The sequence below is a fragment of the Gnatocerus cornutus genome, chromosome 7 (genome assembly GCF_029298725.1).
Source record: "Gnatocerus cornutus isolate USDA-ARS CGAHR chromosome 7, icGnaCorn1.1, whole genome shotgun sequence".
NCBI lineage: Eukaryota > Metazoa > Arthropoda > Insecta > Coleoptera > Tenebrionidae > Gnatocerus > Gnatocerus cornutus.
The window spans coordinates 12,388,278-12,402,824 of record NC_142239.1 but is presented as its reverse complement, the minus strand read 5'-3'; the positions used below and the strand labels follow the sequence as shown (position 1 = coordinate 12,402,824).

At 34.8% G+C, this 14,547-nt stretch overlaps 1 protein-coding gene and 1 long non-coding RNA gene across 3 annotated transcripts in view; one reads left to right on the top strand and one right to left on the bottom strand.

The window, feature by feature from the left end:
* LOC148171077 (uncharacterized) overlaps positions 1-14,547 on the top strand; it is a 55,231-nt gene that overhangs the window by 16,323 nt on the left and 24,361 nt on the right. The window lies entirely within an intron of this gene.
* On the bottom strand, positions 10,771-13,519 carry LOC148171078 (uncharacterized). The gene is made up of 2 exons (XM_088041526.1): positions 13,052-13,519; positions 10,771-11,401 (listed from the first exon to the last, which is right to left on the bottom strand). The coding sequence occupies exons 1-2, from the start codon at positions 13,467-13,469 to the stop codon at positions 10,887-10,889; spliced, it is 933 nt and encodes a 310-aa protein (XP_087897652.1). The 5' UTR covers positions 13,470-13,519; the 3' UTR covers positions 10,771-10,886.

Sequence of the window (14,547 nt, the reverse complement as noted above, 5' to 3'; positions counted from 1 at the left end):
TGGCAAATGTGTGAAGAATTTAAAGGAGAAATGAGAGTGCATGTAGGATGACGAATTTGTGGGAAGGAGAAAATATTAATTAAGCGATTAGTTTTGATTCGTTTTTTGAAATTGTATTGTTTTGGAAGCGGAAATACCTCGAAAAATTGAGATTTTTAAATTATACCAACAACGATAGAGATAATGGAAAATAGATACCGAGACACGCAAGCCAACATCAAAATCAATCTTTCACTCTTACAGAAAAATGAATAATTCGTGACATTATAGGACGGGAAAATAAATAAGATTTCGGGGTTTCCCAGACCAAATAACTAAACAAAATGGTAATTTCCAAAGTTTGAATTGTCTGGCAAATGTTACAAGTTGACATTTATGGGAGTGAACTTGAAAATTGCTATTCTAAAGAGCATTAGAGAGTGTACAAATAATTATTACTAATTTAAATTATCTAATTTCATTGGTAAACAGTTAGTTATAGTGTGTGCTTTGCTAATAAAAAAGTTGTCACATTGGAAATTGACCTGAATCTTCGTATTGTCATTAATAAGAAGCTTCGACATTTCGCATCTTCTTGTTATGCAAGAGTACAAGTCTAAGAAATTATACATAATGACGTGACAAAATACTGAGAAACTTAGATAATGAAAAAAATCAAAAATCAATTCCAAATCTCTCGTGTGATTGAAATTGAATTTTTAATTTGGCATGAAAAATTGTAAAATTCTTAGTTTTTGTTCTAAAATTTTAGTGAACGCCTCAAGGTAGTGTCACCTACAAATTTCTCTATCTTACGACTAAAAATACCAGAATTGTGGAATTTAATAGGAAAAATTGTAATTTTTAGTTTGGCTTGGAAATGAAAACTTAAAAAATTCTTAGTTTTTGTTCCAAAATTTTGGAACTTGGCACCCTTAATGAACGCCTTAAAAGTAGTGACACCTCCAAGTTTCACTGTCTTATGGAATTTAATTGAAAAAATTGCAATTTTGAGTTCCGTTTGGTATTCAAAAATTCTAAAATTTTTATTTTTTGCTCTAAAATGAGTAACTTGACGACCAATTAGTAGTACTGATATCCTCAAATTTTTCAACACGAAAACTAATTTAATAGAAAAACTAAAAATTTTTAAATGAAAAATTCAATTCTAAAACTAATTGACAAATATTTCGGCGTTTCATTACTCGTTTTTTAAAATCCCTGTTTAAAATGGCAAAAATGAACCATAAAGGCAAGGTTCAATACTTCTGATTTTTTGGAAATCAGTGTTTACAGCTTTGTTCGACCATATCCATTTCCACTTCTCGTTCAACTTTTCCCCTAGAAGCAATAACAGCGAATAAAAGTGCTTGAAACAGAAATAAAGTGATATCTAAGCTTCTTTTGTTGCTCCAATAATCGTTTGTGTGTAAATGTTATGTCCAATATGGTTTTAGTTTGTACTGTATTGACTCCCTAAAATCATTTCTTTTTGTGTAAACTGGATGCATTATATTGCACATTGCAAACAAAGTCAATTTGCTTTATCTGTATTGTATGCAGTTGAGCTTTATTGTTTATAAGCTGGAGGGTATAAAATGTCCCATAAACCAGAGTAGTAATGTATGTCCTGTTGATTCTCTAAGTATTATAAGATAATTTAGAGAGCGTCCTTTTTCGCAATCAACTCGAGTTTTGTTTTATTGGAGGAAATTGTGAAGGACTACTTTTTCAAGTAGAGCGTTATATGTCTTAATTTTCTCTCTAAATGGCCGTTCACTCGAAGACTTGTAAGAGCACTCCTTTTTTCCAATTTGTAGATTACGCCACTTGGAACTGTAAATCGCAATAAGAATGTCGAAAATTACCTCTAATAACTTCGCCTTAATCACACATTCCCACTCTCCCATCTGCAGATGAAAGCAATAAAGCTTCAGATTCCGCTTCAAACTCCATTCCCCATTCAAAATCTGATTCATAACTGCGCCATGTACTTCCAAAGTCCTAAAAATGACGAATAGCGCGGGTCCAGGAGCGGAGCCCTTGTGGACTATCCATAATAAATGTGGAAAAGATGAGGCCATTTGTGAAACCGTTACGACGTTCCTTTGCGTTATTAAGCGATCACTTGCAATACGTTGGTTCAATGTTCTCTCCGAAAATAAATTTTCTCCCCTACAAATTCGGGCACCAAGTTTGGAAACCCTGAATGGGATGATACACGACGTCGTTGCAAATTAACGACGTTCTTGCATGGTTAAAAGCTGAATTTTGTGCACAGAGCCGTAAAACTTTAATTAAAACTGCCACACAAACTGTAGATTTAGTGCCTTCGGAGACAAGTCTTCACCTGCGAGGCTGTGACACTTTTTCGCGAGGGGCGCACACAAACTTTCATAATAAAAACAAAGAATGCCGAGGGGGCTCTCGACAGCGAATCGAAAGAGGTTTCCAGCTAAAATTAAGACTTGCAAATGCATTGGATCGAATTTTGTTGTGTTGATTTTGGATACAACTGTCTTGAGCAACAGTTCCTGCATTTTTTGGCGCTCTTCAGTGTCAAATTTTGCGCCCTCATGATGGTTTTAGTAGCAAGTTATGCATTTGGTGGTAAATCCAGTTATTTTAAGAGTTTCCGACTGTCTTCAGCTACAAATTCTACGCTAGCAAGAGCTGAAGATGAAAAATTTCTATTTTAAGTTCGGTCTACAAATGAAATTTTTTTTTTACCTTTTGTTTTTTGTTCTAAAATTTTGAAAGTTGAGACACTTAATAAACGTCTCAAAAATAGTGACATTTTCAAATTTTACTGTTTTACGATGAAAAATACCAGAATTACGGAAGTTCATAGAAGAAAATTGCAATTTTCGGTTCGGCTTGGAAATTAAAAATTAAATTCAAAACTTTGTTTTAAAATTTTGGGGCTTGGCGCACTTAATAAACGTCTTAATAAAAAGTAGTGACTTCTCCAAATTTTACTATCTTACGACGAAACATAACAGAATTATGGAATTTAATAGAAAAAAAATTGCAATTTCGAGTTAGGCTTGGAAATGATTCATTCTAAAATTTTTATTTTTTGTTCTAAAATTATAAAACTTGACATACACAATGAACGTCTCAAAAGTAGTGATAACTCAAAATTTCACTGTTTTACGACGAAAAATACCAGAATTACGGAATTTAATAGAAAAAAATTGCATATTTGAGTGCGGCTTGGAAATTAAAAATTCTAAAATTCTCAGTTTTTGTTCTAAAATTTTGAAACTTAGCACACTTAATAAACGTTTCAAAAGTAGTGATACCTCGAAATATTATTGTCTTACGCCGAAAAATACCAGAATTACGGATTAATTAGACAAAGATTGCAATTTTGAGTTCGGCTTGGAAATGAAAAATTCTAAAATTCTCAGTTTTAGTTCAAAAATTTTGAAACTTGACATACACAATGAAGGTCTTAAAGGTAGTGCCACTTCCAAATTTCACTATTTTACGACGAAAAATACCAGAATTACGGAATTTACCAAAAAACTTGCAATTTTAAGTTCGACTATGAAATGAAAAATTGTAAAATTCTCAGTTTTTGTTCTAAAATTTTGAAACTTGGCACACTTAATAAGTAATAATAAAGATAATTATATCTGCAAATTTCATTGTTTTACGACGAAAAAAAAAACAAAATTACGGAATTTATTAAAAAAAAATGCAAGAGTTCGGCTTGGAAATGAAAAATTCTAAAATTATCAGTTTTTGTTTTAAAATTTTGATACTTGACATACACTATGAACGTTTTAAAGGTAGTGATATTTCCAGATTTCACTGTCTTACGACGAAAAATACTAGAATTACGGAATTTAATAAAAAAATTGCAGTTTTAAGTTTGACTTGAAAATTAAAAATTCTAAAATTCGAAGTTTTTGTTCTAATATTTTGAAACTTGGCACACTTAATAAACGTTTCAAAAATAGCGTTACCTCGAATTTTCACTGTTTTACGACGAAAAATACCAGAATTACGGAATTTTATAGGAAAAGCTGCAATTTAGAGTTTGGCCTAGAAATGAAAAATTCTAAAACTCTTTGACTGTCTCTAGATCTTTAGATTTTTTCATCTTTTAGTTTTAACAGCCATGTAGATCATTGAAGTCTTTCAACACATTTACATCCCTTAGATTATAGTCTTTTTTACATCTCTAAGTTTCTTCTTTACATTTAACATTTTTGATTGCAAGAAAAATAATTGATCACCACCGAACCGTGTAACTGCAGAATAAGAGCAAGTCCTTATTGATCCCTTTTTAATCGAGTTATTTAATAAAACCTCCCTGTCCCGCTCTTCGACTTTTCAATAAGAATAAACAAAAGGCCGCCTCTCCTTCCTCATCGTCTATCTTTGAAGCAACAAAACCAACAAAGGTGTCAATACAAATCCTTCTACCGTTCTCACACAAGATTTTCCTTTGTCTCAACCAACAGCAATTTGTTTGTGCAAGTCTCACCCGTCTTATTAAATTACGCCCCTATCAAAGGACGTTATTGAATAACTAATGAAGATCCCAATAATTCCGACCATCGGATTCCGGACTCTCCATCCCCATCGATAACTGTTGTTTCCTCGAGGAATCCGCTCCGGAATTGCGTCTGAATAGAGCTCGCACCCGGAAAAGTCCAGGGACGAGATGTCATCACACCCCTTGACAGAAGTATAATTTGTCATAAAGTTGGCACAGACGGACTGTGTCACGTGATAAATGACACATCACGCTGAAACAATTTAATGCTTCGTCCTGTATATTCCATTCGCATAAACAGCCAGTAAAACGTGCATTTATAGCGTCCAGGGGACGTCACCGCCCTTATCGGCACGCCGCCGTTACAGTCACGTTTCCGTTGCCGGTTTGCATTGCACTTTGCGAGTTTCATAGCTACCGGGAGATGGAGAAATGTGTTCGTGACTACGCCTCGAGGACCACGGAAAATGGGATTGTATTCCTTTGGCGCGGTTCTTCAAAGAGAATCTTGTGATGATGATGATGGCGATGATGGCTCAATTGTTACCTTCGTATGCTGGAAATAGCAGCGCAAGGGCGTAATGTGCGGTTTTACCTTGATGGCGCTCCAAATTTTGTTGATTTCTCCACGTAAAGAAACTAATTGGAATTGAATTTTTAAGAGCGTCCAATTATCGGTACGAGACATTTGCATTAGAGATCTAATTCAAAGAACAATAATTAGATCCGAACAACCTGATTATGCTTTTACAAGCTCCCCAGTGTGCCACGTACGGTTTAATAGAGATAATATTGCAACAAGATGAAACAGCGCCAAAACAAACATGAGGACACTTTAAAGCAGCTCCGGTCATAAACTCGCAACTTTATTATCATCAGCAAAAGCGCAGTTTAGTTTATTCAAATCCGGGTTTATTTTATCAAAGTTTCGCCCGGAAAAAATCGCAACGCGTCTAATCTCCGGGAACAAGAGTATTAGCGGAAGAATATTTACCACTCATCTCGAAAAGAACGACGTATAATCACGTAGCTTTAGCCGTTTGTGGCGTTCTCTTCTGAAGGAGTCCTCCGTTTAATGAACCGCATGAAGTTGTCGAGGAACATAAGTTGGGTAAGTTGGTTGAAGAGACCACGCGATATATTTACATAAGTAGGATTTAGAAACGTTGGAGCGTAAGTAAGTGCAGTTCTAACCTCCGGAACTAGAGCCGTTTAATAAAGTTGCGAAGCGTGGCCGGATTTTGCATGCAAACTCACAATAGTTTAGCACTATTAAACATTTTACGAAATTTCTAAATTATCCTGCAGACTAACTGAAATTATTAGAATCAGGACTTTTTATTTTTTATTTTTTCTTGCAGAGATTTTAGCGCAGGATTAGTTAGATACCTGTGGATACTTGTCAGTTTTGTTTACTACATGGCTCCACAAGCAACTGTCAAATCATGATAAAAAATTTTTTTGACTCACTTAATGGACGTGTTAAAAGTTGTGTTAACTCCAAATTTCACTGTTTTATGATGAAAAATACCCGAATGTCGTAATTTAATTGGAAAAATTGCAATTTTGAGTTTGATCTGGAAATAAAAAATTTAAAATTCAATTTTTTGTTCTAAAATTCTGTAATTTGGTACTCTTGACAGACAATTTAATAGTAGTGATATCTCTAAACTTCACTGTCTTATGACGAAAATTACCGGAATTACGAAATTTTATAGGAAAGATTACATTTTCGAGTTTGGGCTAGAAACAAAAAATTCAAAGTTTTTTATTTTTTGTTCTAAAATTCTGAAACTTGACATACTTAATGAACGTCTCAAGACATCTCCGATTTACTTACGACAAAAAATGTCAAAATTACGGAATTTAATTTACAAATTCGCAATTTTGGGTTCGGCCTAGAAATAAAAAGAAAATAAAACTCTTATTTTTTGTTCTAAAATTTTGTAATTTGGTACTATGTATTGACAAACAATTCAAAAATAGTGATACTTCTAAATTTCAGTGACATACGTTAAAAATACCGGAATTACGTAATTTAATAGGAACAATTATAATTTTGGATTTGGCTCAAAAATTAAAAATTTTAAAAATTCTTATTTTTGGTTCTAAAATTTTGTAATTTGCTACTCTTGATGAACAATTTAAAAGTAGTGATATCACCAAATTTCACTGTCTTATGGCGGAAATTACCTGAATTACGGCATTTATTAGAAAAAATTGTAATTTTGAGTTTGGACTTGAAACAAAAAATTCTAGATTTATTTATTTTTTGTTCTAACTTGACATACTTAATGAACGTCTCAACAGTAGTGACAACTTCGATTTTCACTGTTTTACGACAAAAAATTCCAGAATTACGGAATTTAATTGAAAAAATCGCAGTTTTGAGTTAATCGGAAAATGAAAAATTTTAAAACTATTATTTTTGTTCCAAAATTTTTGAAACTGAGATACTTAATAAATGTCTCGAAAGTAGGAAGATTGTACAATTTTTATAGCGATTTTCTACTTAGAATTTGCTAGTTTCAGATCAGTAATTTTAGCCATAATATTTTAGAAATCTTAAATGAAGAATAACGAAAAATTAGCAAGTTTATTTCACTGATTTACTTACTCTCGTAAATGGTTTAATTTGAGAGTTACAGGCTTGAATTTTTTTGGAATATATTTGTCTTGGATCGCTTATTAAGGACACGAAATTTCAAATTAGATTTATTGGAGAAGCTTTTAATAGTTTTTATTGAAGATTACCTAAAATGTAGCAATTTTAATTGATTCTAGTCGTAAATTATTATTATTTATTCACTATTTTTTATTAGTTTTTTGATTATTTAGTTAGAACACGAAACTACGAAATTATACCTGGGACAGGGAAGATTTCAGAATTTTTAAGTTCTGACGCTCACTAAAGTCACCCAAAAAATCTATTTTATTACTTTTCGTTCATGTAGCATTTAGCAACTGATCATAAACAAGTGCAGTTGTAACCTCAGGAACTAAAGCCGTTTAATAAAGTTGCGTATCGTGGCCGGATTTCGCATGTAAACTCACAATTTATTATATGGGACGACGTTTATTTCGTCTTAATACCCTCGAGGACTATTAATATCAAGGAATCAGGACATCATAAATAACGACGAAGTGGTATTTTTTCGCGATCGCCGGAATAATCCGGGCTCGGAAAAGCCACACAAAGCTAGTTAATTCCAATCAGTTTCCACTCCGGTGGTAATGATCGATACAAGCGGACGGACAATTAAAATGATTCAAGAAGAGTGCTGCCCTTATAACTGAATAATTTACGGCGCTGCGCCGCCACTTACCGGATTTACATAAGCAGTGTTTGTAAATATTTAATAAAAACTTGGTCGGGATTAAATATTTAAAGCTCTTCAATCCGCACGGTGCTAAAACTGTTTCTAATTAGTTGCCTTTACGAGCCATAGTAGCTATTTTTACGCACTAGACACATTTCGCACGTGTAAAATACAAGATTTTTTCTAAGTTGGTCGAAAGTAAATAGCTATTAAAGTTCTGCTGTAAAATTTTCGACAAGGCAAAAACCGAACAGCTTTCGTCTCCTATATTTCTTTCTGATCACGTCCCACTCCTCTCCATTACTCTCCCCAAATCCCTCGAAACTCATCTTCGACAAGCTCATCAAGTGTATGTGTTGATAAGAACAAAACCACCCAGCGGATAAAACTCATCTTCACTGCCTGTTTACGTCCTCTGGAAATTCGAATGGTCTGAATGAGTCGTCTAATTGTAAATTCCTCACGTTTATGTAACAATGGTAGCTAATTAAGTCGTTTGACGTGGAATACTCCCCGAAATAACAAATTGCTTTCCGATAATCGTAAAGTTTAGCAGTTGGCGAAATGGCAGGACTGAGTCCATAATTAAGACCATTAAAGCCCTTGTCGCGCAGATTGGCCATCATTTGGTATCACCGGCTCAATGTTCCGCGCTCGTGGACCGGGACCTAAAGAGCGATATCTCCACTTCTCTGTGACGTTATCGCTTTTAGCACGTCCGTTTCCTGGTGGAGTGTGGGGGCGGCGAGAGACGATACTCGAGCGAAGGAGAAAGAAAGAAGTCAACGCCGCAAGTTGTTCAAATTCGATGGTTATAGGCTATGTTTCTGTGAGACTGGAGGCGGTTTTCGGCGCATAAACCGAGCGAAGACATTTCTTCTAAAATCGCTATAAAGTTGACATTTTAATTGTCATTTTATTGTCGCAATGGCACAAATGCGTTATTTACATACGAGCAACTGTAAGTAGGATTTTACGGCTCGAGATCACGCGAAGCGGCATTTGCAGGAGAGACGCGTAATCTTTACTAAGATGGCGTCACCAATAAAATTAATTTTTAAGGTCGGAAAAATCATCCTAAATAACGAAACAACTTGTAAAAGCTTTTATAATGAGCGCAGGATTTATTAGAAAAGGCAGCTGGGGAAAGAGTTGACAGAGCAATGGAAATGAAAAAAATTTAAATTCTTATTTTTGTTCGAATATTGTGTGGACACATTTAATGAACGTCTTAAAAGTAGTGCTAACTCCAAATTTTACTGTCTTATGACGAAAAATACCAGAATTTTGGAATTTAATTTATAAAATTGCAATTTTTGGTTCGGCCTAGAAATATATTTTTTTTTTAATTTTTTTTTATTCTACAATTTTGTAATTGGGTACTTTTGACGTACAATTTAAAAGTAGTGTTATCTCCAAATTTCACTGTCTTTTGACTACAATTACCAGAATTACGGAATTTATAAGGAAAAATCTTAATTTTGAGTTCGGACTAGAAATAAAAAAAATTGACATTTTAATGTCGCAATGACACAAATGCGTTATTTACATTCGAGCAACTGTAAGTAGGATTTTAAGGCTCGAGATCACGCGAAGCGGCATTTGCTAGAGAGACGTGAAATCTTTACATTGGATGGCGCACCAATAAAATCCATTTTTAAAGTAGAAAAATTATCCCAAATAACGGAACAACTTGTAAAAGCTCTGATAATGAGCGCAGGATTTATTAGAAAAGGCACCCGGGGAAAGTCTTGACAGAGCAGGATTTATAATCAAAGGTAGTAAAGGAAACTACCGGGAGCGCAGAATTTCGTGCTAAAGACAGTTAGAGAAGCCGTTGCACGCAGACTTTTTTGCTAAAGACAGTTAGAGGATCTTTCTCAAGCGCAGGATTTGTTGCTAAAGACACTTAGGGAAGTTATTGGACGCAGAAATTTTTGCTAAAGACGGTCGGGAAAGCTCTTCTGAGCACAGGATTTCCGGGAAAACTACTGACTTGGCAGGATTTATAACTAAGGACAGTAAAGGAAACTTCGGGGGGTGAAGACTTTGTTGCTAAAGACAGTCAGAGGAGCTTTTCCGACCAAAGGTTTACACAGTCGGAAAAGCCTTTATGGGCGCTGGATTGGTTATTATACACAGCCGGGGAAACTTTTGAGCGAACAGAACACTGAGGGAAACTCTCTCAGAACTTCATAATAAAGACAGTCCGAGAAGCTCTTCTGAGCGCAGGATTTGTAATACCTGAAAACATCTCAAAAATCCAAAAAATCTAGTTAATTCTATGGCGTCTTTATCAATATTCAGCTTTCTATACTTAGAGTAGGCATTTGGCCTTCTTGAAAGTGGGTCAAATCTTCAAACGAATGTCTTTGAATTAACTGTTGTAACGATCATCCCAAGCATCTCTGTTTCAAATTAATTTATACTTTTTACATTCAATAATAAATAATGAATTTCGTGGAAGCAATAATTTATTATGAACTATGTAGCTAAAATGAAAAATTCTTGAGTACAAAAGCTTCCAAATTGAATCTCTTCTTCGTCTTTTTTTAGCATCCTGTCCTCATTTTTAATAATTAGAGGAAACAGCGATACTGAATTTGTCATGGTAAATTAGGAAGCATGGATGCTCTTTAGCTAAGGTGTCCGGAGTTAATTAAATTTTGCCTAACATTAGACGACTCATGTAGTGCTGATTATATTGAATAGCAAATTTCTGTTCCACCTGTTTGTTGCGTAATTATCTTATACGTTTGCACCGTTGTGTTGAATTCATTTACACGCTCGGATGAGACATATGAAATGGAGGAATGTTGGTTAATAAACAGCCAAACTGCGGGCTCGCAACCAAAAAGAAAAACTTTCCATTAAAATGATTGTGTTTTAAATAATTTGTGCGCATTTTTTCATTGAAACGAACGTTCAATTATCTTTTATAGAACCATCAAGGGAAATATATTTTTTTGTTGGTACGACAAAACCGTTTTTATTAAAAATTTCCCCTAGTACATCTCATATCAACAAATCAATAACATTCCACCTTCCACCAGTCTGTCGAAGTGAAGCTAAAATCCCTAAAACCCGAATCCTCCTCCATACCCCTCATGCAACCCCCACTGGTTATGTTTGGTCGATTCTTCGGCGTGAGCCGCCAGATGTTGAGCTTTCGCAACATAAACTTCAGGAGTATCGAAAGGAACTCCATTCGGCGTCAACACCGGAATTCCCACCGAAAATCCCCCGGAATACTTCACTCCGGCTTTTTCCAGTTCGTGAGCGACGAGGTGTTGTTGCCGGGCGGCTTTCACGGAGGCCGTGTTCACAGGTACACCCTTCTTGGTGATGATCGGAATGTGGTAAAAGTCTTCGCTCGGGGAGTGGTAATAATCGTCGTCGTCTTCTTCGTGAGCGGAGGCGTGAGCCAGCAAGTGTTGGTATTTGGCGAGTTGAACTTCCGGAGTTTCTTCGATGGCGGTTGAATAGGCGAAGATGCTACGCCGGAGGCGGTAGTGGTGGTTTTGTGCTTGAGAGAGCGCGGTGAGGTGGGCGGCGCGGGCTTGTTGCACCTCGGGGGTGTCTATTGGCAGGTCTGGAATTGAAAGTTTGGGTGAGGGATTGCCGGCTCATTATCGACAGGGACGGAGTCAGGGAAAAATAGGCCCAAAAAAGCTTAAGAAGTTTTTGTAGTTTTGGTTTGGTAAATATTTAAAATCGCGCCTTTGCGTTTTAAAATTTTCTCCGTTTATATAGCAAAAACTTATATCCGCTAGGACATAATAGAGTGAAACTGACATCAGCACCGGCTTCGGGATCTAAATTGTGTTGGTAACACTGCTTGTCAACTTAAAGCGTATTTCCTGACAGTTTGAGGTTAAACATTAATTTATATGCAATGATGTCATTGTTAACAAGTCTCGTGAGTTGAGAAACGTCAAAATAAATGAAGATGATTGTGAACTAATCCAAGACCTGCTAGACGCCGTTTATTACAGTCGAACTTTCACAACTCGATTTTTTCTACAACTCGAAATTTATTTTATTCTCTTGCGTTTTCCTTAAAGTAAGCCATAATACAAATTTTTAATTGCAAGAAGTCGAACTAAAAATTTCTACCAGTTTTTATTAAATTCCGTAATTTTGGCATTTTTTATCCAAAATTTCTGAAATTTTAAAGTTTTACTCCTTTAATCTTGTTTACAAATTGTGTTAAATGTAAAAATTTTAGAACATAAAACAAATTTTTAAGTGCAAAAATTCAGATCAAAATCAGATCTTTAACAAAAATTTAAGAAAATTATAAAAATTGCAACTCAAAACGATGTAGATATTGAAGATTCACATTTATAAGTGAAAAATGCGTTTAAAATATAGAAACACTTTTTTTTACAATGAAAAACTGTGCTACTCAATACATTTATAATTCTTTAAAAAACAATTTTATGAAAAAAGTTGTTAGAACAAACATATGCCCTAAAATTTAATAACGGATTATGTATTGAGAGATCAAATAAAAACTCATCCTCAGTTACCTTTGGAATTTCACACCCTGTCCTTAACTGCCACTTTGACAGCTGCCAATGTTGAGGTTATAAAATGAAAACTGTCTTGAAATGCAAATAATGGAAAGCAAGAGTATGTGTTGTGGTCAGTTTTTCATTAGAGAACTTTTTGCAATATGAATTAAACATGACAGCGTTGTCAAAATCGTTCATTAAAATTTTCACATAATTTCCAGTTTGACAACGTCAAATTACTTGACAGAAACAAAAGACTGTTTCTTCAATCAAAGACATGACCTGAAATTTCAAAGCCAACCGAGAATATTTTCAATTTTTGTTTAGTTTTTCTTTGACTCGATTTTGTTTTAATTTGAACCAATTGGGGTTTCCTTTCAGACTTCGAGTTATGGAAGTTCGACTGTATCATTTAGACAAAATTATGAAACAAATGAAAGAAATTTAACAAAATAGAGCATAACATTGGTAATTGGGGACCGTGGAATTCGTGAAATTCTCTGAAATTCACGCCTAATCTCGAAATACTTTTACTATTATGCCACGTCTTCATTTGAATTTGTAATATTCGCTTCTAACTTTCGTTTTACTTCATTTCGAAATTTATTATGTATGTTATGTTGTGATTTGTTGTTATCACCGGACATACTTCAAATAAACAAAAAATAGTGTTGATAACGCATTGGAAACGTTGCATTTTTAGATAACAGAAAACCGTAAATTACCTGAAGAGAATGACGCAATCGCGTACTGCTGCTTGGGCTGCGAGTAAAATTCGTTGCTTTGTTGAAACAAATTTTGCTGTTGGTACGACTGCTGGGGTTGGTACTGCTGAGGTTGGTACTGCTGCGCCTGGTACTGCTGCGGCTGGTACTCCTGCGTTTGGTACTGCTGCACCTGTTGTACCTGTGGCTGTTTGTACTTCTGACTCTCGACATACTGCCCATTGGAAGGGTTCCTGGCGGCTAGAACCCTCGCCCTTTCGTAGGCTTCGAAGTGGGCAGCTTTCGCAGCTTGGACCTCAGGAGTGTCAACTGGCACTCCATCTTTGATAACAGGTACATGATCAGCGCGGCCTTGGTACGCATAATTCTGCCCTTTCACTACCACGCACAACACAACAAAAAGGAATTTCGTCTTCATTTCGACTTCAACCTCCTCGGCGGTGGTACTCGAGGACTGTTGACTGGTGGTGTGCCGCAAAACGGAACTGCTCTTATTTATATCCACCCCGAAATTGAATAATAGGGGCGCCATCCGTGACGTCTAATTAATCGCGGTCGATGGGTTTTATTGCCCAAAAGTTTGGAGCATGTATGGTAATTTGGGAACACTTTCGCTGGTTAAATTTTTACGGTTGTGCGTAGGAAGAGATTTACATTGGTCCAATTACACTGATTCGTTTTGAATATTTGAGAAAAATTAATAAAAGTTTTGGAAAACGGCTAATTATTAAGAGTCACTAATATAAACAAATCTTGACGAAACGGTCGATTTTTCGCTTATTTTTAGAGTAAACATGCGTTATTGGGACTCATTTTACGCAGATTCCAAATAACCGAAGTTATGGCCGTTTAAAATTTCGGATAGCTGATTTTTATTTTTTAAATTTTTAATGCTCGAGATGTTTCAAACTACTACAGATAAAAAGAAACGCGTTTTACCCGCAGAATTTTCCCTCAAATACCCAAAATTCGATGGTCGATTTTTTGGCGAAAAAATTTCTCGACTCAATCCACCTTAAGACTTGTTTATAAATTGTGTAAAATTTCAAAATTTTAGAAAAATAAACAAAATTTTTAGAAATTTTTATTTTGTAGACGAACCAAAAATTTCTATCAGTTTCTATTAAATTCTGAAACTTTGGCATTTTGTATCCAAAATCGTTACAATTTGGTGGTTTTACTACTTTAGACTTGTTTATTAATTGTGTAAAATTGCAAAATTTTAGAACAATAAACAAAATTTTTAGAAATTTTTATTTTGTAGACGAACCAAAAATTTCTACCAGTTTCGATTAAATTCTGAAACTTTGGCATTTTGTATCCAAAATCGTTACAATTTGGTGGTTTTACTACTTTAGACTTGTTTATTAATTGTGTAAAATTGCAAAATTTTAGAACAATAAACAAAATTTTTAGAAATTTTTATTTTGTAGAGGAACCAAAAATTTCTACCAGTTACTTATTAAACTTTGCCATTTTTTCCACAGATTATAAAC